Raw genomic sequence first — 26161 nt, 5'->3', positions numbered from 1 at the left:
CAGGGATGTAGTTTGTCGTTCGCACAATACCACAGCCCCTGAGAGCCGCACCAATGCCTCCGTAATCGGCATCTAGAAGAGGAAATGGTCCATGATATGCATTATGACTACATAATGGTGTCGTCTTGTGATGAAAAGTCTTCCCAGATGGAGCTTGGTTCTATTCGTACCTTGATTACAGCTAATCATAAGATGGTATGTGATGAGCACTACCGCTTAGTACACTTACGGATCTTCTTTTACTTTCCTGAATTTGGGCAAGAGAACTTCATTCATTCCAGAGACGTCGATGTTGGACTCACTATTAGCCATACTAGTTTAGTCATCGATCAAATTCCAGCTTCCGCAGAGATTGATACCATCGACGGGTCGGGTGCCGACAAGCGTCTATAAATGCTAGATATTGATGACCGGGCAGATATATGATATACTAGTCCTTGTCTTGGAAGTGTGAATCCCATGATGTGTCAATTTCATCGCCGGACACTCGTTTTAAACAACACGTTACCGGTGTTTCAGAAAACATTGTGGGTGACGAAGGAAAGACGACTGGTGTTTGCGCGTAGTCTCGCGTTTCGCGATTAGTAGCCTGAATCGTGTCAACCGGTACCGGAGCTGAGTTAAATCGAGTAACGTGTTGGCTGCAAAGGAAGAGCCGTGGTGGCTGCCAGTGCTTCGTGTACTGTAGACCCTTTCCATTACGGCATGTCTCTAATTGACCAATCTCAGATCGCTTGTTGAAATATACTCACATTGTCTTCGAACGGTATGTATTCGACGAACTCGGCAGTTTCTTTAATCTCGGATATAGATACACCACAACCCTCTCCGTGGCTTGCAGGGATTCGGCGTGCCAGTGGAGAGCACCCTCGGCTTTTGTGGCTTGATCGGTTTGATAAGCAGTCTACCTCTGGGACATGGCCTTTTGCCACTTGGTCGGACCACCACCACTTGATTGGTTGATTGAAGCTTCGTTTAAAACAGCCTGGAACAGGACACATGTATGTCCTTGTTGGCACGTGGCGTTTTGGGGCAGCTCACGATAGCGTGGTCAAAGATCTTGGGCCACCCGCTATCTCTTCCCGATGTAGCGTCTGAGTTTTCATACTAGCGTGATATTTAAAATAACAGCGCCGAAGCGGGTTTTGGCTATACGGGCTATACAGCTGGAAATACGTATTTACCCGACTTATACGAGGCTGGCTCTGGGTTAAATTGGCCAGGGATTGTCATAAATTGCACCAGTCATTCCTGCCCCTCCTCCCTGCATCGTTCCCCTTTTCTGCTTCTAGTAGACCTTGCTCTTCGTTAAACGATAATACTGCCCTAATGTCCTCACATGTACGTCCCCACAATTTGTGCAGCAGTTCCTGTTTGACGCTCCTCAGCCTCAATATATTTACAACCCTATGGATGACGACTCAAGCCCACGGGTACCGCGTAGGACAGCCATGGCTTGTCAGTTTTGCAGAGGTGGTGCTCTTTGTGATATAAAGTAGAAGTACGCATACTGAGAACTCCTTTGTCAAGGTCGCAAACTAAAATGTGATGGCAGTCGACCTAGTTGTGGTAACTGCAACCGTCGAGGCTATCCTTGTGTCTATACCCCTGTGTATGTGATTTGTCTCATCTAAGATAGAATCCCCCTAATGGCTTTTTCCAGTGGGTCGGAACAGCAAAAATAGGCAAATCGCTAGACTGCTTGCAGGTTGCGTTTGTTCGCCTCACCCAGTTCTCGTTTCATAGCTATATATTTGCTCGCGAGTCGCAGAACGTTCTGCCGGCCAATCCCGCTTCTTACAATGAAAGGGACCCTGAAGGAAAGTCACCATCACTTTGACCTGGACTATCAGATATACATAGGCTACACCTGAGTAATATGCGCGCAGCCTCCTGTTTATAGTATTCGATCAAGCATTTTGTCTATTTGAATTTACTTTCGGTTCTATGTTACCCACTGTCTGGCGTCGTCGCCTTAAAAGCATCATTATAAAGCACGATCATCTCGGAAGAATAGTCACGGCATCCATTATATATTACCGCACCTCGTAATCTGGAGCGGGAAGTTCACCCAGGAGGTTCTAACTGACACGTTTAAACCACGACATTGTATCGTTGGCCATTCATATTCATTGTCACGGCAGTGACAGCACCAATCAATGAGAAAGAGATCTTGATACGCCCGTCGATCGCAAATTTGACCGCTCGGTACTAGATACTTACTCGGCGCTTACAGCTGCGTGCGAAAGCAATGACAACCTGGTTGCAACCTGGTGTCGTAGTGCGACTCCCCAAACTAAGCATAATCCTCACGAGCTTGAGTTTCTTGTGGGTTGCGATAGTCGCATCAAACGGAACGCCGACATTGGGCCTCCTACATGCGCATGAGCTTCCGTCGGAGTCTCGCTCAGGGTCTCGAGGACCTGTATCTCGTTGCTTGTCTTGTGCCGTAACTGTCACGGTTGTCATAGGTCCTCGATGAACTTCATAGGGGTCTGGTAATTCGAAGGATCCCTACTTCGACTCACTGGCTGTTACTCCTCTCCTTCATGCAAGTGTTTTCTACTGCCTTTCAGTCAAAGCTACACTTCTGATAGAGCATGTACTCAACTTATGGTTGATTGAACACGTCAAGAATGAACGCGAAACAAAGATCTAAGGCGTCTGCAAGGTCCGATGTTGGAGGATTTCCTCCTGAGTACGGCAATGATTTGCACGGAACTGTAATAATGACAGTTGTGCAGAGATCATGACAGTCTCCAGGATCGAGATTCACTTCGGCCTCGCTGCCAAGGCAAATTAGCCGTAGCTCTCTCAGTTAGCGTCTCTGCATACCATGGGATATAGCTATGTTTCGCTGGCCAGTACTTAATATATGATCCCGTATAAGTGAAGAACTGGAAGTGGGGTGCTGTGAAGCCTATGTCGACCATGAAAAATACACGATCATGTAAACCATACAGTTTTACCACCACGACTATTTTCTGACGAGGTGCGGTGAGAACGGATCGTGGAAGCAGTAGCCACCCGAACACCTCAACATCCAGCCAGTCCATAGATGTTCATTGACGGAGATATGCGTGTCTCCGGGCTCGCAAAGGACCTCGTCACAAACAGAGAGAATAGTAACCAAGAATCGTCAGACGGGCAAACTGAAGTAGATGGCACTTACGGGTAGCGTAGTAACTGCAATACAAGGACCAGCTTGGCTTATACTCCACGGAGGAGTGGAGCCACGTATGGCCTGACTAACCTGAATAAGGCATATCCCTTCGCTCAAGGACGTAGTCGGAGTGGTATTCTCAGTCTATAGCGTAAATGGTATGTGAAGTGAATTTGAGAAAAACTTGTACCTACCGCGGCACCATATTTGACGTTGCTACATGTAGAAGTGATACTGTAGCAAATACATGACGTAACAAAGTCTTCCCAAGCCACTGCTTCTTGGTTCAGGTATGACCGAGATGGACCTCCTTGCTCAACACCACCTGCAAGGAACTTCAGCCATATACTATATCCCAAACTTCATCTCTGAAGATGAAGAACAGTATTTACTGCGGAAGGTATGTTGTAGTTGGACTAGTCGATCTATCAGGCGTTCCTTACTAGCTACTCGTTAGATAGAAGATTCCCCAAAGCAGAAATGGAAGATGTTGAATAATCGTAGGTTTGTCATATATACTATCGGTGCGTGCGCGCCAATCCGGAGGCTGATTCGTTATTCTCGTTTAGACTGCAATTATGGGGTGAGTAGACTCACCTTCCTGGTTGAGATCCCTCACACGCAGATTCATTTGTTCCATACAGGGGGTGAAGTTCTCCAGAAGAACATTCTGTTTCGCCAGGACTTTCCTGTATTCTTGAATGACTTGTGAGTAGTTTATCAAGATTTGGGTAGCCTATCTCAACCGTCCGGTCCGATGATAGTCCTAATGTTCTGGGACGTCTCAGATCCCTGGGGGCCTTCAATCAGTCCACACACAGAGGGCCCAATCACGTCATACTGAACGAAGTGAGATCATTGCACTCACGGATAACTTGTCCCTGATCTTATGTCGTTAAAGTACCATCCAGGACAAGGCATCATGGTACGATCCGAAATACTCTGTTTAACCGTTTACTCATGTGCAATTCTAAGCCCCACGAAGATGGTCCCTCATATCACCCAGTGGTCGCAACTATATCCCTAGGATCGCATGCTACCTTCCATTACTATCGGTATAAGGATCATGACAGTTTGAATGTCGACTCTAGATCAATTGGACATAGCGTCAATCCAGCGCCTGTATTGTCATTATTCTTGGAGCCTCGCAGTGTCGTGGTCACGACAGGAGAACTTTACACTATGCATCTGCATGGCATAGACGAGGTCGAAGCCGACATGTTCGTCGGCGATGGTTTCCTGCTTCTTCCAGATGGATCGCACTCGCGGATCGTCAATCGTCACATGCTTCATAAGACGGCTGCGGAGATTGTTGAATCGGGAGGGACGATCGGGAGGTCAACTAGGTACAGTCTTACTTGCCGGGATGTCGAGAAAGTGGCAAATGGGAGGGTTGCAAGTGTTGTCAGCCGTACTTGACCTTGACCATGGTGTCTACATGGCTCAAAGGGACAGTGTCCCCACATTTAAGTCTAGACCTTTGAAAAATACATATACCTTACATGTAAGCCATGCCGGCACCTGATTCGACGGAGAGGTATAGTATATCCTTTAATCATTTCCACTCTTCCCCATATAATAATACACAAGAGGCTACTCAACTTTCTTGGGTGCTAGGGGCACTTCAACAAAGTCCACCGTACCGAAGATATCCTTAATACGAAGATCAGCTGCCACCTTCGCATAGCGTGAGAAGATGTTCGGGTAAAGTGCTCGTTCAGCAGCACCGAGTGTCACTCGGGCAGCGCGTTGGATCACGGCAGCTAAAATGATGTCCTCTAGGGTGATCTCGTCAGTGACGAGGAAGTTGCGGCGGTTGATGTGCTGTTCAAGGAATTTGGGTGAGCGCTCTTGACGCTCAAATATAGACTTGTGGATCTGTAAAGTACCGATGTGAGGCATCGAGTTCCTTCGCAAAAAGAATGACTAACACCTTCACTGTAGGCCTTCTCTGGGAAGAAGCGCTCCACCAACTGCCATATTATATCGGTGTATGCGTTGATCTCGTGCTCCGCGAAGTGAATCCACTGATCAACCAGGGCAGTATCTTTGACACTGTTGCCAAAAAGGCCAGACTCGGGGGCCAGAGAAGCAACTAATCACGCAACGGCGCATGGTAAGGATTATCTGTATAATGGGCTATGAAGCCCAACACTGACCATAACGTCCAATGGAGGCTCCCTCTAGAAGTGTGAATCCACTCTTGCCCTCAAAGGCAGGAATTTTGGCAAGCGGGAATTTGTCAAGAAATTCGAGTGACTTGTTGGTGACACCGAACTTGAAAGGCTTAACTTCGAGACCTGCGATAGCAGCAGCTCGATATCTGTATTGCGTTTAGTCAGAGAACTCAGCGGAACTGACATATCTATTTTGACGTTGATAAGGAACACGCCAGAGAGAGCCAATGGGAGCAATTGGGATTGATAGAGAGGTCCTAAGAGTAATGGACTTGTGAGTATTAATTCGTTCAACGAGCTCGTATACCAGCTGCTGCCCAGGTTCAACAGCCATGGAATGTCACAAGTTTTTCCGCGCGTCGGCTTCCTCACAGCGGAGAACCGGGATTACCCCGAGCTCCCCGCAGCCGTAACTTGAGTTATCTACTGTTCCGTAACTGGCGAATCAACACATTCGGTCTTTGAAGATAAAAGGCTTACTTCGTGCTCCGTGGCTTTCAAATCCATTGCCGACCCTAGACATAGCAGCATGCATACTTCAGAAGCGAGAGGAAGTGAACGCACAGGGATTGTCAGGGACCGACGTCAGTAGTTTGTATACTTGACAAGTCAACATCGCGGATCACGACCGTCTTCGATAATTAAGAACTTTGTCAGCAATGACCAAGATAAGTGATGCCTCCCAATTTTAGATCTGAATATGCCTATGTATGCTTAGAGACATTGATTGCGGTGAAAGAAAGGACAAACCCTGGCAGTCTGATACTGAACGTGGCTAGCTTAATTGGTCGAACATGTTCTGGTGACTTTCAGAAGAGACCTGCTTTTGCCTCATTGACATCAGTACTAGTACTGGCCAATACATCTCACGAACCTCAGTCTTCTCCGGCTAGAAACGACAGGCATGACTCGATGTGCCTTGCTACGTCGCGAAATTGACAACGCGCGGCTTATAATGTGCTGGAGGGATGGTCAGATGTACAGCTTCTTGAGAAAGAAGGAAGTCTTCCTTCTCTCAAGGTCTGACTACGGGGGACTAGTATAGGTTGTGCATTCAAAATAAACTCACCGAGGCTTGAGTCTCGAACATTCATCCGAGGTTGCACTCGGAAATTGCCAGTGATCGATCGATCATGAGTAGCGCTAAATAAAAATTAATGTTCTTGATTCTCGATGGTGGAATACTGGATACAAGAGCACATATCGTCAGTGGGACACAGCTGGCATGCCTCGTTGTTTCCGCATGATGATCTGAGTCAACTAGCGCCCGACACTGCCGACACTGCCAATACTTGCTAATAGGCACATCCGACGAATTATCTTTGCTGAAGGCAGTACACCCAATTCTAGAAGCAATTATGATCTTGTCTACCGCCCTGGCTGGGAAATGTTTCATCAGCGCATGTCAATAATTGAAGGAAGCGAACCAGGAAAGTTCAAATACTCATCCTGCTGCGTCTACTGTGAAATGAGAACCAAGACCTCCAGAGGCTCCACTTCAGTAAGTACAGCTGGGTCTTCTCCGGGTACTCGGTGCTTCGTGCTGTTTCATAGAATCGTGTTCAATGCTCGATCATCATCGACTCGCATCCGCCGGTACGGCTTCATAATCGAAATATGACGCTAAAGCATCCGAGTCGCTGGATATTCATTCCGCTTCTGACGAACTTCTAACGGGCATCGAGAAGTGTGACACTGGCGTGTCGCAGTCGCTACCTTTAGTATGAAGTATGAAGTAACATGATCTAGTACATAGAAGACACGATGATACACGGAATCGATACTGCAGCTTCCCCAAAGTCCCACGCTCTCCGGTTACTTGAACTGTAACGCAAGCGTCAGCGAAAAGTCGGGGGGGTGAATGAAGCACGACCAAAAGAAAAACGGCACTCACGTTCTTCCCATCTGCCCACTTCTTGCCATCGATCTCAAGATCCCATGCAAGTGCGCCTTCGAAGAAGCTTTTGTCCTCCTGGTTCTCAAACACATCTAGCTTCGTGTAGTTGTAACTCTCAAAGTCTGGTGCGCAGTCAACAGCTGCCTTTGCTTCCTGGCCTCGCAGGATGAGGACGCCAGAGATGATAGAGTTGTTAGCCTCGCCAAGCACGCCCACCGATCCGAAGAGGTACTTGCGCGATGCCTCTAGGCGGTTGAAGAAGCCACCGACCTGGTTTGAGGACATGAAGACAAGCGAAAGCTCTTCGTTGTATTTGAAGTCCACGCGCCAGACGGAGAAGCCCTCCTTGTCGAAGCTGCGAGCGCCTTGGTCAGCATACCCAGGGAAGGAGGTGTATGTATGCTTACTTGGCGTAGAACCACTCCAGCGAGCCATCAGGGCCCCGCGTGTCCTTGTTACTGTAGGCACGTTTCCAGTCCTCGAGATTGAACGTGCTCTTTGGGAGCAGTTCCAAGGGGTTCTTCGCCTTGGGCTCCTCGGGTACAAGGTTGTCATCGTCATCATCATCATCCTCGACTTTCTTTGGCTTCTCCTTCTCCTTCTTCTCTTTGGGTGCGGCTGGGGGAGCGGGTGCCTTCTCCTTTTTGGGAGGGACGTACTGCAGCGCCTTCTCGATGTATTCAGTAGGGCCGAAGATAGCCTCTAATTTGGGCTGATGTACAATAGTCTCCAAGAAGCGAACAGTGTTGATGAGTTTGGCGCGCACAGCAGCATCTGCGGTGATGGAAACAGTAAGCTGCAGAATGGACGCAACAGTGATGTCAGCCAGGGTGATGCGATCGCCAACGAGGAAGGTACGGGTGCTCAGATGAGTTTCCAGGGTAAGGAGGCTGCGCATTTGGAACTCAGCGAAGAAGGTATGAATCTACGTGGGGCCATTGAGTGTGAATGGACTGGTAGCGAGGAGCTAACTTACGCCTTTGCTGTAGGGAGCGAAGTTCCTAAGCATCCCCATAATCATCTCAGTTGGTACGACAATTTCTGATTCAGCAAAGTGCACCCATTGGTCTACGAGTGCGGCGTCCTCTGGTGTCGAGCCGAGAAGGCCAGAGTTGGGAGCAAGGCCGGCAACTGCAATCAGCGCATCAGCACATACGATTCAACTCCGCTGCAAGGCCGCAAGAAAGTGAGATGGATGACATGTCAGAATAACATGAAGCTGTCGACACATAATTAAGACAGGGATAACTGAAGATCTTTTCATCCTTGTGGTATCCTGGATCAAGATCGAGATGGAAAACAGTATGACTCACGATAACGCGCAATCGGGGCACCCTCCGTGAGGTTGAGGCCGTTTGCACCCTCAAAGGCGGGGATCTTTCCATGAGGGAACTTCGCAAGGAATGCTGGCTGCTGATTGTCCGAAAAGTGTTTATACTCGGGGATCTCGAGTTCAAGACCTGCCAGTGCACAGACGCTCCTGATCTATAGAACGGATACCGGCTGTTATGAGTCATATTGAAAAGCGAGAAGATGCAAGTGTGCTGATCACCGTCTTGGTCTGACGCATAGTAGGAACACAATAGAGCTTGCCCACAGGTGCCATTTTGAAAACTTGGAGAAGGTGGAAGATGGAGAGAAAGATGATACGGCTGATCTGATTTGCAGACCTCCTGAAATTTTATCGGAGCAGAACCAAATCACAAGTGATAATCGCATTGAGGCCCATCAGATCTCAATTAGGGCAGGCTTTATCGATCAGATATAGGGACTCGGGTTGACTCAGTTTATGACTCCCGAGTCCCTTTCTCTTTTTCAAACCTATCTGTAAAAAGCAAATGCGGCGACAGTCATCCGTCCATGCACTCTGGCAGCATCCTGTCATCTTTGAGAACCCACCAGCATTAATAAATGTCCTGTGACCGGCCTCCGTTCGAGCATCTCTGATTGGCCGAGGAAGATCTACCCTAGGTTTGTCTCAACCAATCAGGCAGTAGAGCTCTCTGTTATCAGCACGCTTTTCGCTCGGGCGACGGGAAGGCCGCAGCGCCAGTCTACTCTGAGCCTCCCTTCGACGATCGAATAAAAAACACAGTAAGTACGCATCAATTGTTTATGTAAATACGGAACTTCAACTCCATATATCATCGCGCTAACATCATGTATCGCGTCATAGATACTAGTCTCCATGTCACTTCCATTGACACCAGAAGTTCCTTCAATAGCTGCATTCTTCAGCATCAACAACTTACGCCTAACTTTCCTGGGTGCGCACTCCCCAAAGTTGTGGTAAGCTCCCAACCTAGCATCGTACGATTTTTAGCTCTGGACTAAACCGTGGGTGCATCCTTGTCTTCGTCGCAGAAGTTGGCTGGACTGGCTGGAACTTCGCCACGAACACACGGGCGCATCATGCTGATCAGTACGGATGAGGTTAAAGTGGACCGTCGGACTTGGCTTCAAGCGGCAAAACCGATGGTTTCTAACTTTCCCTTTCAACCTAGGTACTGAATGGTTAAAGCATAGGTAGCTTGCTGGATCTTCCGATGATGTTCTACCTGATGGCTACTTGAGTGAATTACGTATGAATATATACCGATATAATGTACCCGCAACTCTGCCGAGTCTCCTCCATAGTATAGCCCCGAACTAAATTCCAAACCAGTCCCGTTCATGTTTAGATCAACAGAGAAATGTGATGGGCTCGCTTCAGCGCTTTTGCAATCGCTAAAGCCAGTGTATGAAACACAATATTGGCCTTGCGACCTGGTGAGGTTAGTGGCCGGAAAGCAAATTGCCGTTGTTCCTCTAAGCCTTCGTAGGTAGTGGAGGGGTCGAAGACAAAGGGTTGGACTGTGGACGGTGATCACTCGTTTGAACTCACTCGCCATGCCCACCATGATAGTGGCGTGGCGTCATGGATACAGCACGTATGCATGGGGCTCTACGAGGACAGCCCCTGATGATCGCTGGCATAAGCAAAAGACGTGAGTAATGGATCTGCCATCGACATCGCGTCCAGTCTCTCGATTGACCAGGTTTGGGGTGAAAGCGCAAGCACATAATGACGTTTTTGATGACCTGGGTCAACCTATGAGAAAACGAAAGTAAGCTGCGGCAGAAGCAGATATAACCGCGGGCGTACAACAGGTATTGCATGCCAGCCTGAACCATTTCCCTGACAACTGATTGATTAGCTTGAATGTATAGCATTGAATGAATCTACGCACTCGAAACGAATTATCGGTCGGAGGCAAATGCATTGTGCTTGCAGGGTAACCCACCATTATGAAAGTCCGTCTTGATCACCGAGGGCTGTACTTAGAGCCGGGGGACTGTGAGATTTTGAAAAGCACTGAGCGTAGTTCTTCAATCCTTTCATCATAATGGGCACGAATGCGGCACCCGTGCAGATCAGAGCGAAAAAGAGGGGCACAGTATCATTCAAAAAATCGGATCAGCACTTCTTTCTGGTAAGACATTTCCACCCTGACTCCTAAGAAATGACAGGTTCATTCGTATAACCTCTTGATATGAATGGTCCTGCTATTTCTCCGGGTGGAATTTCATTCCCCTGGCGATCTTCCCGCGCTTGATGGTGATGCAATGAACAAAGGATGAAGAAGATCCCTTCTCTTCAATATACCTGTACCAGCATCTCGGTGTTATCACGAGAAATGTTACATCATTGCGACGTTGCAAGACAGCGCAGTGGGTGGGCAGTGGGCACGGGGCGCTGACGAACGTGTGAAAGAAAAAGAAAAACAGAAATTGGGAAGCATACCTTCTATAAGAGTAATATCCAGTTTGAAGTATCATCGTCAGAAGTAGCATGAGACTGACCAAGTCGAATGCAAGATGCGACATAAGCTGTAGTGCAATGTAAGACTGCTTAGCTTTCGTATCGGATGAGTGGGCAGGTGTTGCTTCATCACCAGGATAGAGTATTGTCCAACGCCGTCACAATAGACTCGACGGAAACGATCTCTTGTCTCTTACGCTTTGCGCTACTTGCTAGCGTAACAAAGTGTCTGACATGATCAACGCTAGCGGTGGCATAGCAAGCTTTGGCATCCGCGACCCCATCAGACCTGAACAAAACGTTCCGATGAAACGGTCATGGGAGCTCGGAGGGCGTTGCGTATTTTCGAAATTCACTCACTGTTCATCGACGTGGACAAAATGCTGGGAGTAATGATCAACAAAAATGAGAGATTCAGGAGATGATCTAACTACCAATGAACTGGTTCTTGTCCCGGTCACGGTAGTCACGAACATACGTATCCACTGGGCATCGTAAGCTGGGCATAAGAGACGCACAAGGAGAAGAGGACATACAAAAGAGAATGACACCAACCACATTTCATCTAGATTCCACTGCAAATCTGATGCGCGCAATGCGGTTAATGCGATCAAGGAATTTGGCCATGACATTGCAGTACTATTTGTGCACAGCATGCATTTCGAACAAGAACTCAAGTCTTGGGCGAAACGCGCATTGTGTACACCAGCAGAACGAACTCGGGATAATGCACTGTGGTAGGGTGACACTAGTCTAAGTGAACAGTGGTTTGATTCAGAGCTTGAAGCACAACAATCACAAACGGACCTGAATTTTCCCATCGTGATGGACAGCGACGAAGGATCCGAGCTCTATGTCTCAGACATCGAGCACAATTATGCCAGCATCCTCAAAGAAGCTGGAACTGACGATATGATCCACTCATACGAGCCATTGTTTATTTCACGCACGCTTCGTCACACGCGCGCACATCTACCAATGTCTGTGTTCTTGGGAAGCAGTTCCAAGGGGTTCTTCGCCTTGAGCTCCACAGGTACAAAGTTGTCATCATCATCATCACCCTCAACTTTCTTCTTCTCTTTCTTCTATTTTGGTGCGGCTGGGGCAGTGGGTGCCTTCTCCTTTTTGGGAGGGACGTACTGCAGCGCCTTCTCGATGTATTCAGTAGGGCCGAAGATAGCCTCTAATTTGGGCTGATGTACAATAGTCTCCAAGAAGCGAACAGTGTTAATGAGTTTAGCGCGCACAGCGGCATCTGCGGTGACGGTAACAGTGCGCTGCAGAATGGACGCAACAGTGATGTCAGCCAGGGTGATGCGTTCGCCAACGAGGAAGGTACGGGTGCTCAGATGAGTTTCCAGGGTAATGAGGCTGCGCATTTGACGCTCAGCGAGGAAGGTGTGAATCTACGTGGGGCCATTGAGTGTGAATGGACTGGTAGCGAGGAGCTAACTTACGCCTTTGCTGTAAGGAGTGGAGTTGCTAAGCATCCCCAGAACCGTCTGAGTTTGCACGGCAATTTCTGATTCAGCAAAGTGCACCCATTGGTCTACGAGTGCGGCATCCTCTGGTGTCGAGCCGAGAAGGCCAGAGTTGGGAGCAAGGTCGGCAACTGCAATCAGCGCATCAGCACACACGTTTCAGCTCCGCTGCAAGGCCGCAAGAAAGTGAGATGGATGACATGTCAGAATAACATGAAGCTGTCGACACATAATTAAGACAGGGATAACTGAAGATCTTTTCCTCCTTATGACATCCTGGATCAAAATCGAGATGGAAAACAGTATGACTCACGATAACGTGCAATCGAGGCACCCTCTGTGAGGTTGAGGCCATTTGCGCCCTCAAAGGCGGGGATCTTTCCATGAGGGAACTTCGCAAGAAATTCTGGCTGCTGATTGTCCGAAAAGTGCTTGTACTCGGGTATCTCGAGTTCAAGACCTGCCAGTGCACAGACGCTCCTGATCTATAGAACGGATACCGGCTGTTATGAGTCATATTGAAAAGCGAGAAGATGCAAGTGTGCTGATCACCGTCTTGGTCTGACGCATAGTAGGAACACAATAGAGCTTGCCCACAGGTGCCATTTTGAAAACTTTGATAAGATGGAAGATAGAGAGAAAGATGAGATGGTTAATGTACCTCCTGAAATTTTATCGGAGCAGAACCAAATCACAAGTGATAGTCGCATCGAGGCCCATCGAATCTCAATTACCATACGAAACAGGGTCAATTGACGTGGAACATAATATGTGAAATCCAAATAATGATAAATTTGATGTAGAAGCCACATGATTATGGGAAGAAATCAGTTCTGTCCGATAGTAATCACCGCTGAACAAAAAAGCAAAACGCCCCAAACTGACCATCATGTGCGCATCAGGTATGATTGCTAGCTCGGTTTCAATCGAATAGAATATGTAGTCAACGTTGATGCAGGTTACAGAGATCAACTGTTTCTCCCAATGCAGTCGGCAATTTCCGAGTATCAACTGCACCGGGACACAACGCCAACAAATAACTAGTGACTTGAAGAAGGAAAAAGACACCACAGAACAGAAGTAAAAGGAAAACTGAGGGCAGAAATAGGACCAGTTACTTCAGGAATAACGACAACTGGGAGACGGACCAACTGCAGGGCCAGTACGAGAAATACGCAAACCTGCTACTTGTTGCACGGAGAACCCAAGTATAACTTATTGTCTTGCACATACTAGTACTGGATAGCACAGCACGACGCGGAGCAATGCATAAGTCAGAAACACTGACCCCTAGTGAGTTAGGACAGGCTTTATCGACCAGATAAGGGACCCTGGTTGACTCGGTCTCTGATGGAAAGCGACAGTGATCAGCTCAACGATAGTGAACCTCACGACTACTTGGGTGAGTCGCGTATGAATAAATACCGATATAATGATGTGCCCACAACTCTACCGAGTCTCCTTCATAGTATAGCACCGAACGGAATAGCAAACCAGTCCTGTTCGTGCTTAGATTAACAGAGAAAATCTGATGGGCTCGCTAAGCTAATGTAGACTGAAAAACAATGACCTTCCGACCCGGTGAGGTTAGTGGCCAGAAAGAACATGCAGTTTCCACAGTTCGACATCCAAGGTCCAAGCCTTCGTAGTGAAAGTTAGCGTGGGCAGTGGAGGGGTCGACGACGACAGATGGTTGGATGTGGAAAGTAATCACTCGGTTGAACTCGCTCGTCACGCATCCAGTTATGGATATCACGCGTATCCTGTGCGGGGCGCTCCGCGGCTGAACGAGGACAGGCCCGATGGCCGCTACCGTAAGCGAAAGATTCGAGTAACGGATCTGCCATCGACATCGCGTCCAGTCTCTCAATTGGCCAGGTTTGGGGTGAAAGCGCAAGAATTGACGTCTTTGATGAAGGTCCGAGTTAAGTTATGAGAAAACTACGGCAGTAGCAGATATAACCGCGGGCGTACGATAGGTACTGCATGCTAGCTCGAACTATGTTCTCTGAAAACTGATTGATTAATCATTAGCGTGAATGTATAGCATTGAATGAATCTGCGCACATGACACTCACCATGCACAACGTATGGAGTTTGAGAATACAGATGACGTTAAATCCGAAGAAACGGAACCCGGTTTCAACGTAGCATGTTCCGTGAGCGAGCCTTGAGGCATCGCCAACAACGAATATGTCCGGTGCGTCCCATTCAAGATCAGAGCGAAGCAGAGGAGGTATAGTGACAATTCAAAAACTTTTCTGGGAAGATGTTTTCACCCTGAGAAATGACATTTCTCTCGGTGGAATTTCATTCCCCTGGTGACCTTGTGGCACTTGATGCTAGTGCAATGAACGGGGATAACACTTCTCCAAGATATACCTGTCGGAGCATCCGGTGTTGTCATGAAGAAATATTACATCATTGCATAGTTGCAGAACAGCGCAATGGGTGGCACAGCACGGGCTACCAGTTTACATAAATACAAACGACGTGAACGTGCACCCAGCGCTGAAGATCGCGTGAAAAAATATGCCAGAAATTGGAAGACATACCTTCGATAACAACAATGCCCAGTTTGAAGTATCACAGTAGCACGATATTGACCAAGTCGAATATAAGATACGACATGAGCTATAGCCCACTAGGGTTCCGCACGGGTAACACCGCGGGTCGGAAAGCTGACACCGTACCCGTACCCGCCAACGCCGTACCCGTCACGGGTACGGGTACACACCGACCCGTCAACACCGCGGTTAGATGGAAAACACCGCGGTGTCTCTGAACACCGCGGGTACATTACCAAGAAGAGTGTATTAATAACAACTGAATAGATATTACTACTTTTCCTCGTCGTCCTCCTCAGATTCGACTTCATTTCGCTTCCGTTTTTGACTCTTTACAGAGGCTAGAAGGTCCTCCATCGCCAGAAGATCACTTCTGCCCCAGGCTCCGAGGCAGAGAAAAGCACGAATCGTTGATGGTGCGAGTCGGTTGCGAGTAAAATGAAGGAGCTGCTGATAATAAGCACTGATTGATTGAAAAAGGATTTGAGGGTGGCATACCTGGGACGGAGAGATAGTCTAATACCATCCGATGCAACGTTGGATAAGTACGGCAGTTGTTTTGCCACCATGCAAGTGGGTCCTTGGTCTTCACAGTTGGCAATCGAAGGAACTCGTCCAGCTCGCTACTGGTGGTATGAGACATGGAACCAAGTGAGTAGTCACCAAAGTCATCCTCATTCTGTACAGTTGTCAGTGTCAGTGTAGAATTAAATGTTAGATACAGACTACATCCGCTGCAGTGTCATCAGTAGTCTCGGCGGATTTCTCGTATTTATCAGTAAACTCTTCACGGACAAGCTGCTCGGCAGTATCGATCCACTCTTTCTCCCAGGATTGCTCACGGAAGTAGGCAAAAATCAATGGAAAGCAACGCAGCGAGATCTGCAGCGGGATCAGGATCAGGATCAGCCGTTGCTTCGTCGTCGTCACTGGCCAACAAATCTTGGACGACGAGATAGACTTAGACGATGGGTGGGTAGACGAGGCATCAGATGCCTTCTTTGCGAAATTGGTTTTCATGGAGAGACGATTTGGTAGACTTACTGGTCTCGAGTTTTTGCCTTGGCTTTATGGTAGTGACTCGAGCTTCTCTGTAGCAAAGTGTCAGCTCGATAAATTGCTAGAATGATTCACAGGGGCACGAAAGACATGACAGAAATCAATATAGCAAATATTGGGTTGTGATCCTCAAGCACTCAGAGTAAGCCGACACAGAGAATTATAGTACAGTGTTCAGTGGCTGTCAAGGTTCCCGATTTGGTAAGTCATACCCGTTAAACACCGCCAACCCGCGGTAAAGGGTCGCGGTATGGTCACGGGTATGAATATCCAACACCGTACCCGTACCCGCCAAACCCGTCAGCAAAGAACCGCGGTGTTACCCGTACCCGTGCGTTTCCCTATAGCCCACTGTAAGACTGCTTAGTTAGCCTTCGTATTGAATGAGTGGGCAGGTGTGGCTTCATCACCAAGATAATGTAACGTCCAACGCCGTGGCCACAACGAAACGATCTCTTGTATCTTGCGCTTTGCACTAGTTGCCGCTAGCTTAACGAAGTTTATTGATGCGTCTGGCATGGACAGATCAGCGCCAGCGGTGGCATAGCAAGCTCTCGCATCCGCGTCCCCTCAGACCTAAACAGAACGTTCTAATGAAACGGTCACGGTAGCTCGAGGGGCGTTGCGTATTGTCGAAATCTACTTACTATTCATCGACGTAGACAAAATGCTGGGAGTAATCATGATCAACGAAAGTGGGACATTCAGGAGATGATCTAACTACCAATGAACTGGTTCTTGTCCCGGTCACGGTAGTCACGAACATACATATTCACTGGGCATTGTGAACTGAGCGTAAGAGACGCGGGCGAGGAGAAGAGGACACACAAAAGATACAGAGAGAATGACACGACTACGTTTCATCCAGATTCGAATTTCCACTTCGTGTCTCTTGCGCGCAATGCGGTTAATGCAATGGTTTACAGCACTATTTGTGTACAGAGCATGCGTTTCGAACAAGAACTATTGCGCGAAATGCAAAGTGTGTACGCCAGTAGAACGAACTGAAGTCTCAGGATAAGAGTCTTTGATGTATCGACACAACAACCACAAACGAACCTGAATTTTGCTCATCGTGATGGATAGCGACGAAGGATCCGAGCTCTATGCCTCAGACATCGAGCACAATTATGCCAACATCCTCAAGGAGGCTGAAACTGACGGTCTGATCGACTCATACAAGCCGTCCTTTGATGTTTATTTCACGCATGCTTCCTCACGCACGCGCACATCTACCAATGTCTTCTCACAGCGCGTCGTGCCCCTTAGCCCTGAAGAGTACAATGCTGCTCTCGCACGGGCCCCTGCGCATGCCTTTATGCCGAAAATTCCCTTTGATAACTCCAGTTTCAAGAGATGGGCTCGCGAGCTCGACGAGGGCTTTAATTTATTGTTCTATGGACTGGGCTCGAAGCGCAGTATCCTCAACGACTTTGCAAAACACGTCTCAAGACGTGGTCATGTCGCTGTAGTCAACGCCTTTCACCCTTCGGTAACTGTGCGCGACATGCTTGCATCCATTGCACGCGTCCCAGGCGTACAATCCACTTCCACTTCTGCTCCTTCCCTGGAGCGCGTAGCAGAGCATTTTGCAGGCTCAGACAGCCCCCATCTCTTCCTCATAGTTCATTCTCTCGACCGCTCTCCAAAACTTACACGTGCGATTGCTTCGCTCGCACTCAGCCCCCACATTCACATTGCTGCGTCTATCGACCGGCTCAACGCGCCACTTCTCTTCAGTGCGTCTCAGCTCGCAGCTCGGAAAGGTTCTGTCTTTTCTTCGGATCGCGCTACAAAAAACGTAGGATATGGCTGGCTCTGGCACGACCTAACAACTCTTGCACCATACACCTCCGAACTCGCGTTCGCTGACCGCACCTCCATTTCCGGTGCCTCAGCTTCCCGTTCACGAGTTGATGTCACCAACCCTGCTTCCGGTCCGTTGACAGAAACAGCGGCAATGCACGTCCTCGCTGCAGTGACCGCTAAAGCCAAAAAATTGTTCTCCTTGCTCGCTGCAAAGCAGCTCGAGAATGCTGATTCATCCGACGACTCAGAGGCTAACTCCGCACGTAATCCTAACGATCAGCAGCATCTTGGCCTGACATATGACGCTCTCTTTACTTTGGCGCGGGACGCGTTCATCGCCACGAATGATACTGCCTTCAGAGCTCTGCTTGGCGAGTTCAGGGACCACGGGCTTGTTGTTAGCGCAGCACAGCCTGGTACTAGTGGAAGTGAGGTGTTGTGGATACCTTTGAGGAGGGAGAGGCTGTCGAAGCTGGTTGGAACCCTCGATGGGGCCAGAACATGATCGCGTGAGCTCACTGTGATGAGTCTGTGGATGTTGATATAGAATACCGCTATGAAACCGGTAGATCGACTTCCCTCGGCGATCTATTGTACCGAAAATTATCAATCTTGATATTGCACACAGCTGCGAGTGCTGGATGTTATTATTGATGGAAGCGAGGATGATCGAAATAGAGTTGATTTTCGCCCGGGAGAGACATAAATATGGAAGTAATCGGACCAAAATATGAATCCGGAATTTCCTCCGAAGTACAGGCGCTCACATCATACGACTAAACCATTTACTGCGCGTTCATCGTGCTCAAACCTTTTCAGAATGTCGACGGCAACGAAAACCAAGTCGGAGCCTGTGGCAGACTTGAACCCGCGCACGACGTCCTATGAGTTCCTGGGCCCACCAGGTGCCTTTCTCATCTCATTCGGCGTCCCTTTCATGACGTATCTCCTGTACTTCGGTTGCTCAGAAGAGTCTGGCGGCTGCCCTCCTCCTTTACAATCTGTTCCAGACCGGTTCGTGGCAGCGTTGAGTGACAAGACCTTTTGGGCTAGTCTGTGGGATACCGAGGCTAGTTTGATTTACTTGGTATGGTACGCATTTTGTGTTGTTGCATGGGCGGTGCTCCCCGGAGATTGGATTGAAGGTGTGACTATGCGTACTGGGGAAAAGAAGAAGTACAAAATCAATGGTTCGTGTTGAAACACAGTCGCTAGAATTGGTACTGACGCTGTACTCTTACAGCCTTTTCAACATTCCTCCTTGCAATGGGCATTTCCTGTGGCTATATCCTTCGCAACGGCCCCGAATCTTTCACTTTCATCTACAAAAAATGGATTGGATTTGTCACTGCTTCGCTTGTTATGTCCTTGGCGCAGGCCTTCTATGTGTACGCAAGCTCGTTGCGCTCGGGCGCTCTCCTCGCGCTTGGCGGCAACTCGGGAAATTTCATTTACGACGTGCGTTTCCAGTTTGCTTGCTAGTGATCGCCGCTCAGGTAGTTGCCTATTCAGTGGTATATTGGCCGCGAGTTGAACCCCTCCATTGGTTCCTTTGACATCAAGTCCTTCAATGAGCTCCGCCCCGGCCTCATCCTCTGGGTGTTGGTGAACGTAAGCATGGTTTGCGAGCAAGCTGTGCGCCGTGGGGGTTTCACGAACGTGACCGACTCGATGTGGCTTGTACTCGCATTCCAGACCTGGTATGTCGCTGATGGACTATATAACGAGGTTTGTCTCCTCATTCTATGTGATTTTTCGAATTTGCACTAATAAAATGTGCAGCCCGCCATTTTCACGACCATGGACATCACAACCGACGGTTTTGGGTTCATGCTTGCTGTGGGCGACCTCACTTGGGTGCCTTTCGTGTACTCGCTGCAGGCACGCTACCTTGTGTTCAAGCAAGTGGAGCTTGGGCCCCTTTGTACCGCTGGAATACTTGGTCTTAACCTCCTTGGATATTATATTTTCCGTGATGCTAATGGAGAGAAGAATGATTTCAGAAATGGAAGGAATCCCAAGAGTGAATTCTTTTCTTCTCTTCATAGACGTCTTCGTCGGTATTAATGTGCTGTTTTCTAGACTTGAAGTACTTTACGACGTCCACGGGCTCGAAGCTTCTCACTTCGGGGTGGTGGGGCCGATCAAGGCATCCAAACTACTTGTGAGTTCTCTTTCTTCTTCTTTGCTTCTGACAGATCTGATTCGTATTGTACAGCGGCGACTTGTTGATGGCACTTGCATGGTCGCTTCCTACTGGGTTCGACACACCAATCACATACTTCTATGTCGTGTACTTCGCAGTTCTGCTCATCCACAGGCAACGCCGTGACGATGAAAATTGTGAGAAGAAGTGAGTGTTTTGTTCCTTCCGCTATGATCGATGGGTGCTGACTGGTTGACATCAGGTACGGTAAGGACTGGGAGACGTACATGAAGCTGGTACCCTGCCGTATTATTCCATACGTTTACTAGGGACGAGATCTGGATATGCTAATTCCACAGAGGAGAGGTCGCGGCAACGTCAATGTATTGTGGTATGCTAACTAGGAACAATGCAGATATTCCCCGATTCCACGTAGTGAGGGATTTCTCAGATAGATGAAGTCTTTTTTGTGAAACATTAACCTTCCTATCATGTCAACTAAGTCTATGGAGTGTCTCACTCAAAAACTTGCGTTGTTAAACCTCGACAAGGAAACTACTGCAAGTGGCTGAGCGTCTCACTCACAAACTCGGGCGCTTTTATGTTATGCATACCGTCACAATGATGCATGCAAAGGCTGGTAGCGTCGGACCTGCCTTTATTGATAGTTATAATGCAGCTATGGCGGAGTGGAGTTCCAGTGACTACTACCCCCACGACACCTCCTGATGACGTCCGCGAAGAATTCTACACCACGCACGTTTGAGATGATCTATGCAGCGGCGGAAAACAATGATGCCCCGCCATTCGACAGTACGTTTGTTGTACCTTGTTCCTGTTTCTCATTGGGGCTAACGAATTTGCTGTCAGGTGGTTGATGGTGGGGATCTCGGTAATGATTGCCGTCCCAACCGTGTGGAGGCAAGAAGTCGCCCGGTAGCCAAAGTTTGAGAAGATTCCTGCAAGGAGTGGTCTTCAACTTCAGAGCCCCATTTGACCCCTCCCATTTAGGATCGAAACTTTCCATGCAGAATATGCCTACCCACGTGATGTTCCCTATGCTCAAAGCAATGTACTATTGTGACAAACAGAGTGACTACCCACTTGCAAGTCGTGCAACCGTCTGCAGTGTATCCTACGAATGCTGCAAAGTTCATGTCCCTGTTACTTGGATGCATCAAGATATGACGTCTGCACTTGTCGGTCTAAATGCATCTCTTCCACATCAGAAATCGGAGACGGACCGAATCTTACATTTCAATTGGTCGAGCAGATGTTCATGGCCTCGATTCGATGCATGCACTTGTTATCAATGCCTTCGCGCAATTAAAACTGTAAAGTCGGGTTCAGGTTAGTCTCCCGTAGTCAAACCCTATCAGAATGAAAACAGTCGTTCCTTCTGTATTAGGGGTTCAGATGGGTTTTCCCTGTGTGTGGACACGACCACTTGACACCAGGTGTGTAGATAGACACACAGGAAGTTGGTAACCTCTGGTATCATTGCATATTACGTCTATAAATTACGATGTCATGTGAGCCTCGTTCCATGGATCCGACATGCACCACTCATAAATCACTGCTACTTAACCCCATGGAGGATGTCACGATGACCAGGGCAAATCGATAATCCCAAACCGAAGGAGCAGATGTGCTCCTTTGTGCCGATGGTCGGCTCATCATAGTACATAGATCATAGGAAGGATATTATCTTAAGAATCACTTGGCAGTACCTCGTGGTAGGCTAGTGGCTACGGACCACGTTGGCCAATTGTCTATGAGCTCAGATGACCGGTACCTCCCGTTCATGTCGGCGTGCACAGCAAGTTATTAGTGCTGTAACAAAAGACGAATTGCTTACCGCCGCGGAAGATTGGAACTACTAGAAGGATGCGGCACCACAATTTCAAATTGAGAGATGAGTTCGAGCCTCGAGACTGCAAGATCACTTGGTAGTTAATATTAGTTGCGGTGGCAAGTTTCAAGCTTGAGGGAGTAGCTACAGTACTAGCCTTAGACCTTGGTCAACAGAGGTTCTCGTTCACTTTGACTCGTCTCCAGATCACAATTTACCTGTAGAATTATCATCCAAGCGGGGAGTGCCAGCGAGGTACACTTTGTTATAACGAGTAACCAACCTAGTCCAACTTGCCGGTACCTTAGAGTATATTATTATTGAGTAACGATCTAAGTATCCTGTAGATTTTAGTATTACAACAACCTTGCAGGAACCACGCTAGGGCCTGCGACAGCCGCATCATGGACATGCATATTCTCAGTGACATGACTGCAGGCGTAGGCCACGATTTCGATGTCGATTTTAGTATGGGATATGCTTAATATCCACTACCATTGTATCTAGTCTATAAGCGTAAGAGTGAGCAGTGAAGCTCTTGATGACTTTAAATATATCATATAGCCGATGGTGACTTTTCTTCACGACGACTAAAAAGCGATGCGTTTGACAATTGCAAATTGCCTTGGATCAACGACGTCTACTAAACCCAAGCGCTACTAGCCTACTACCAAACGAGCGATATAGCACCGATACTAGCATCAAAACCAGTGATCCTGATCCGGGCCAGTCTGATGGCCTGTGGAATGTGCCGCCTTAATGGCTCTTAATCGTCGCAAGCTTGGCGGGTTCACAGCTATGGGGTTGTAGCTAACCAAATCTGCCCTCAATGATTCGTCACAAGCGATCATTAAGTAGAAGCGCTGCTGCACAGGGACAATCCTTGTCGCTCTGGGCCGATTACCATTCGTAAGCGGTTAAACAGCCGTACATTAGCCTATATAAGCTGTGGTGAGCTCATCCATCTCCACGCCAACTCTCTCTCCTTCCTTCGTTTCGACCTCTCCCAGGTCTGAGACAGAACAATGAAGTACAACAAAAGCTTCACGGCCATTGTAGCCGCCGCCCTGGTTCCAGGTTCGCTCGCTCAGACATGGTACGCACAGTTTCGATCTTGCACCTGGATTGCTGATCCCTAAATCTTTTCAGGTGCGGAAAAAACTATATGGCAAATCAGTCTGTGGTGCCCCCTGGCGGACAGTTTGTTTTGCCCGCCCAAAGTGTTGAACCCCTTCTGTCCTTCCGTTGTGCTCCTGTCTTCCGCCCATACCTCGAGGAGGATGCAAAGAGCGCAGCATTTGTAGTTGATACACCCATTGTTTACGACTGGATCGCCGGTGCTCAGTCCATCACACTTCCCTCCAACTCCAGCTCTTCTAGCGCCTCTACTGGCCTAGGAAGCCTCAGTGTCACCATCAAAGTGGGCTCCGTCCATACCACCGCAAACGTCCCTCTGAACGCTACCGGCGTTCAAATTCCCGTAGATATCAGCAAGCTTGAGGCTCAGAAGACTGCATACAACGTCAGCTGCTCCGCTACATACTCTGCCCCTTCGTCTTCGACGTCCCAGTCTGCAAAGAAGCAGAAAATTCAAGACTAGCGCATCCCTTTTGTATCTCCCTGACACAACTACATCCGTCACGAAGACTGACTTGCGCACTGGTGCACTTTGGGTGAGGCCTGCAAATGGCACGGGTGGAGCATTTGCGCCCTTCATCCCTCAAGGATTCTACATAAATTTTGACACGTATCTGGCCAAAAATTTGACCATGATCGATCAGCTCAAAGCCGATGGGTTCGTCTTACATTCTATCACCTCTTAAGCAACTATTTAACTCTCTTTCCAGGTTTAACACTGTATGTTTCGCAATCATCTCATGCATCCCGTGCTGAACGTCTATTCCCTAGCTTCACCCAATTCCTCCTTATGACAACCTTACTATTTCCAACAAGTCATCGACAAGACCATCAGTGCTGGCATGTACATCGTTTATGATATGCGATCGTATGTCAGATCTTGTCATCTCATCTCATGTTTATTGATATCTTTCTATTCAGGAACTACCAAAACTTGACCGCTGTCGCTCAACAAGTAAACACTTACGCTTCAATTCCCAACCTATTGAACTGGGAGACCGCGCACGAACCCGATGGCAACTCTGACCCTCAAACTGCGGCGCGGGCGACATACGACTTAATATACCAGATGGACGGTTATCACCCCATCTCTATTGTTCTGAATTGCGAAGACTACAACTTCTCTCCTTACGTCACGGGCGCCGATATCGTTCTGGAGGTGAGCCATTAATAAGATTTTCATCACTCGCATTTCTAATCCCAGGTGTAGGATGCTTACCCTATCGGAATTAACGCCACATTCTCTCCTGTGTGGCACACCGAATGCACACCGGACTTCGGTCACTGTGGTTGCGACAACTGCTCAGGCAACCTATCCGATATCAAGACGCGTATCCAGACCTACAAAGACAGACTCAACATCTTGGGCTTTGACCGCACGAAGTCCGTTTGGACCACGCCCCAGGCCTTTGGCAGTGGCGCGTAAGTCACCTTGAGTTCCCAATACGATCTGCGTTTTGACACTCTTTACAGATACTGGAACACCACTCCCACCGGGCAGCAATGGGCAGCTATGGATTTCACTTCTTTCAGCCATGGTGCTCTAGGTAAGATATGCCGATACCCCGCATATGGATAACACTGATTTGCGTTGCCAGGTTCCAAGTCCTTCCAATACCCGACTACAACCGGCAATGTCGAGACAATCGAAGGGACGGCAGGTAACCTCACTGTTCTCATCAAAAACTTTGTTCAGCCCTTCATGGTCGACCCGAACGCCACATTTGTCAGCTATGACTACCAAGGCGTGGATGCGGGTGTCTGGCACAACGGCACTGCATACTTGCTCCTCGTTTCCAACCTGGTCAATGCGTCAGTCTACGTACCATGGACGGCAATTGGATTGCCAGCTTCGACCACCAACGCAACGACGCAGGTACAGCGCATATTCTCCGTCTCGCAGAACACCAACCTCACTGGTCTGAACTTCCGACCTGGAGGCATTGGTATTTACACTGCGACGCCTTGAAATGGTTATAGAGTGAGGACTAAGGAAGTTGGAAATCAATGATCCTAATGACATTCTAATATTGGCTTATTCTTTCGATTTTAGATTACTGTTCATGATAAATATATAACGACCAATGTATATACGTCTACAATTTTCATGACATTTTGTGGGGGCTTCCTCTGAATGCACGAAGACGGAACTTGCCGCTATTTGAGTTGAATACCCGGGGATGCCCGCTACAATACAAACTAGTGATGGAAATTAACCCCAGTATTCACCGCCTCAGGCACTGGGTTGATACGTACGTATCATGCTGTAGTTCGTTACGCGATAGAGAGGTTCGAGAAGATCTAGAAGTACTTACGACCTCCCCCCTGTACTATCACTCCTGGGAATCTGCAACTGGCATGTAATATGCAAAATGTTCAAAACACCTCAATGCGCTGCTTGAATCACCTCGAAAAAATTCATGTGTATGTAGGCTACTTAGAGATGATGTACTGTCCACGTAGAATAAATTTTCTTGAGTGTTGCAGCTGCGAGAGACAGAATAGTGTGATTTGCAACCTTGTATAATCATAAATGATCCGATCCCAAAGATCCTAGAGAGATATTCAAAAAGTTACACCCGGAGCATATCAAACACCTCGTCAGGGTGTCAGAACACAATTTCGATAGAGGCCATTCTCTTGTTTAAGATGCTATAGACAGAGGATTGACGACATGTATGAAAGCGTGACAGCAGATAGGAGAGTGTGTAAGAAATTCAATCTCTCTCCAGTGAAAGCCGCTACTGTGCCGATGTGTGACACGACGTGACCATTTTTGCAGAATACCAGTCAGACCCTGAATTTTCTCGGCCTTCATTCCGACACTCCACCACAAAAATCCTTAAATCAGCAAAAATCAGATTCATATAGAGCAGCTACGAATCTATAATGGTGCAAATCCGTAGAAGAAAATATGATGTGGTTGAGGAGTTACAAAAGATTTATTGAAAATGTTGCAGAACCCCAGGAGTGATAGTAGTAGTGCCTTCAGTTGGACTCAACATTAACGTGAATATTTATATATATATATCCGTACGTATGCGTACACTAGCGTACACTGCACAAAGCCG

The 26161-nt window shown here is 48.0% G+C and overlaps 10 protein-coding genes across 10 annotated transcripts; 5 read left to right on the top strand and 5 right to left on the bottom strand.

Moving 5' to 3' along the window:
• Window positions 1-1409: 1409 nt before the first annotated feature.
• On the top strand, window positions 1410-1634 carry EDB91DRAFT_1061948 (uncharacterized protein; the record flags this gene model as incomplete). The annotated part of the gene is made up of 2 exons (XM_041314492.1): window positions 1410-1473; window positions 1531-1634. 2 exons carry the CDS (start codon window positions 1410-1412, stop codon window positions 1632-1634), a joined length of 168 nt encoding a protein of 55 aa, XP_041171066.1.
• Window positions 1635-2522: 888 nt separating this feature from the next.
• EDB91DRAFT_81277 (uncharacterized protein) lies at window positions 2523-3307 on the bottom strand. The gene is made up of 4 exons (XM_041328478.1): window positions 3254-3307; window positions 2836-3204; window positions 2612-2786; window positions 2523-2562 (listed from the first exon to the last, which is right to left on the bottom strand). The coding sequence occupies exons 2-3, from the start codon at window positions 3054-3056 to the stop codon at window positions 2612-2614; spliced, it is 396 nt and encodes a 131-aa protein (XP_041171065.1). The 5' UTR covers window positions 3057-3204; window positions 3254-3307; the 3' UTR covers window positions 2523-2562.
• Window positions 3308-3412: 105 nt separating this feature from the next.
• Window positions 3413-4699, top strand: EDB91DRAFT_1167193 (uncharacterized protein). The gene is made up of 7 exons (XM_041320045.1): window positions 3413-3563; window positions 3621-3667; window positions 3733-3746; window positions 3808-3871; window positions 3928-4012; window positions 4065-4088; window positions 4139-4699. The coding sequence occupies exons 1-7, from the start codon at window positions 3456-3458 to the stop codon at window positions 4580-4582; spliced, it is 786 nt and encodes a 261-aa protein (XP_041171064.1). The 5' UTR covers window positions 3413-3455; the 3' UTR covers window positions 4583-4699.
• Window positions 4700-4756: 57 nt separating this feature from the next.
• EDB91DRAFT_1086974 (glutathione S-transferase C-terminal-like protein) lies at window positions 4757-6246 on the bottom strand (the record flags this gene model as incomplete). The annotated part of the gene is made up of 6 exons (XM_041316154.1): window positions 4757-5041; window positions 5095-5258; window positions 5323-5486; window positions 5525-5597; window positions 5821-5855; window positions 6215-6246. 6 exons carry the CDS (start codon window positions 6244-6246, stop codon window positions 4757-4759), a joined length of 753 nt encoding a protein of 250 aa, XP_041171063.1.
• Window positions 6247-6957: 711 nt separating this feature from the next.
• Window positions 6958-8843, bottom strand: EDB91DRAFT_1229302 (uncharacterized protein; the record flags this gene model as incomplete). The annotated part of the gene is made up of 6 exons (XM_041321039.1): window positions 6958-7164; window positions 7235-7592; window positions 7645-8162; window positions 8214-8368; window positions 8551-8722; window positions 8790-8843. The coding sequence occupies 6 exons, from the start codon at window positions 8841-8843 to the stop codon at window positions 7156-7158; spliced, it is 1266 nt and encodes a 421-aa protein (XP_041171062.1). The 3' UTR covers window positions 6958-7155.
• Window positions 8844-10656: 1813 nt separating this feature from the next.
• EDB91DRAFT_1167177 (uncharacterized protein) lies at window positions 10657-11328 on the bottom strand. The gene is made up of 3 exons (XM_041320044.1): window positions 11173-11328; window positions 11022-11107; window positions 10657-10973 (listed from the first exon to the last, which is right to left on the bottom strand). The coding sequence occupies exons 2-3, from the start codon at window positions 11102-11104 to the stop codon at window positions 10784-10786; spliced, it is 273 nt and encodes a 90-aa protein (XP_041171061.1). The 5' UTR covers window positions 11105-11107; window positions 11173-11328; the 3' UTR covers window positions 10657-10783.
• A 796-nt stretch (window positions 11329-12124) lies between these two features.
• Window positions 12125-13126, bottom strand: EDB91DRAFT_1350626 (glutathione S-transferase C-terminal-like protein; the record flags this gene model as incomplete). The annotated part of the gene is made up of 4 exons (XM_041326080.1): window positions 12125-12445; window positions 12497-12651; window positions 12834-13005; window positions 13073-13126. The coding sequence occupies 4 exons, from the start codon at window positions 13124-13126 to the stop codon at window positions 12125-12127; spliced, it is 702 nt and encodes a 233-aa protein (XP_041171060.1).
• Window positions 13127-17082: 3956 nt separating this feature from the next.
• On the top strand, window positions 17083-18640 carry EDB91DRAFT_1167154 (origin recognition complex subunit 2). Its single transcript, XM_041320043.1, has 2 exons — window positions 17083-17150; window positions 17206-18640. Exon 2 carries the CDS (start codon window positions 17225-17227, stop codon window positions 18458-18460), a length of 1236 nt encoding a protein of 411 aa, XP_041171059.1. The 5' UTR covers window positions 17083-17150; window positions 17206-17224; the 3' UTR covers window positions 18461-18640.
• A 71-nt stretch (window positions 18641-18711) lies between these two features.
• Window positions 18712-20634, top strand: EDB91DRAFT_1167149 (ERG4/ERG24 ergosterol biosynthesis protein). The gene is made up of 7 exons (XM_041320042.1): window positions 18712-19145; window positions 19199-19413; window positions 19468-19683; window positions 19738-19978; window positions 20038-20119; window positions 20174-20308; window positions 20364-20634. The coding sequence occupies exons 1-7, from the start codon at window positions 18776-18778 to the stop codon at window positions 20428-20430; spliced, it is 1326 nt and encodes a 441-aa protein (XP_041171058.1). The 5' UTR covers window positions 18712-18775; the 3' UTR covers window positions 20431-20634.
• Window positions 20635-22585: 1951 nt separating this feature from the next.
• EDB91DRAFT_1167143 (uncharacterized protein) lies at window positions 22586-25297 on the top strand. The gene is made up of 9 exons (XM_041320041.1): window positions 22586-23049; window positions 23103-23516; window positions 23539-23752; window positions 23862-23905; window positions 23926-23958; window positions 24012-24249; window positions 24301-24512; window positions 24564-24637; window positions 24689-25297. Exons 1-9 carry the CDS (start codon window positions 22979-22981, stop codon window positions 25057-25059), a joined length of 1671 nt encoding a protein of 556 aa, XP_041171057.1. The 5' UTR covers window positions 22586-22978; the 3' UTR covers window positions 25060-25297.
• The last annotated feature ends 864 nt before the right edge of the window (window positions 25298-26161 follow it).

The sequence above is a fragment of the Suillus paluster genome (genome assembly GCF_016628075.1).
Source record: "Suillus paluster strain FC165 chromosome Unknown EDB91scaffold_112, whole genome shotgun sequence".
Lineage (NCBI taxonomy): Eukaryota > Fungi > Basidiomycota > Agaricomycetes > Boletales > Suillaceae > Suillus > Suillus paluster.
Note: the sequence above shows the minus strand (reverse complement) of the source record. Positions and strands in the feature narration are given on the sequence as shown.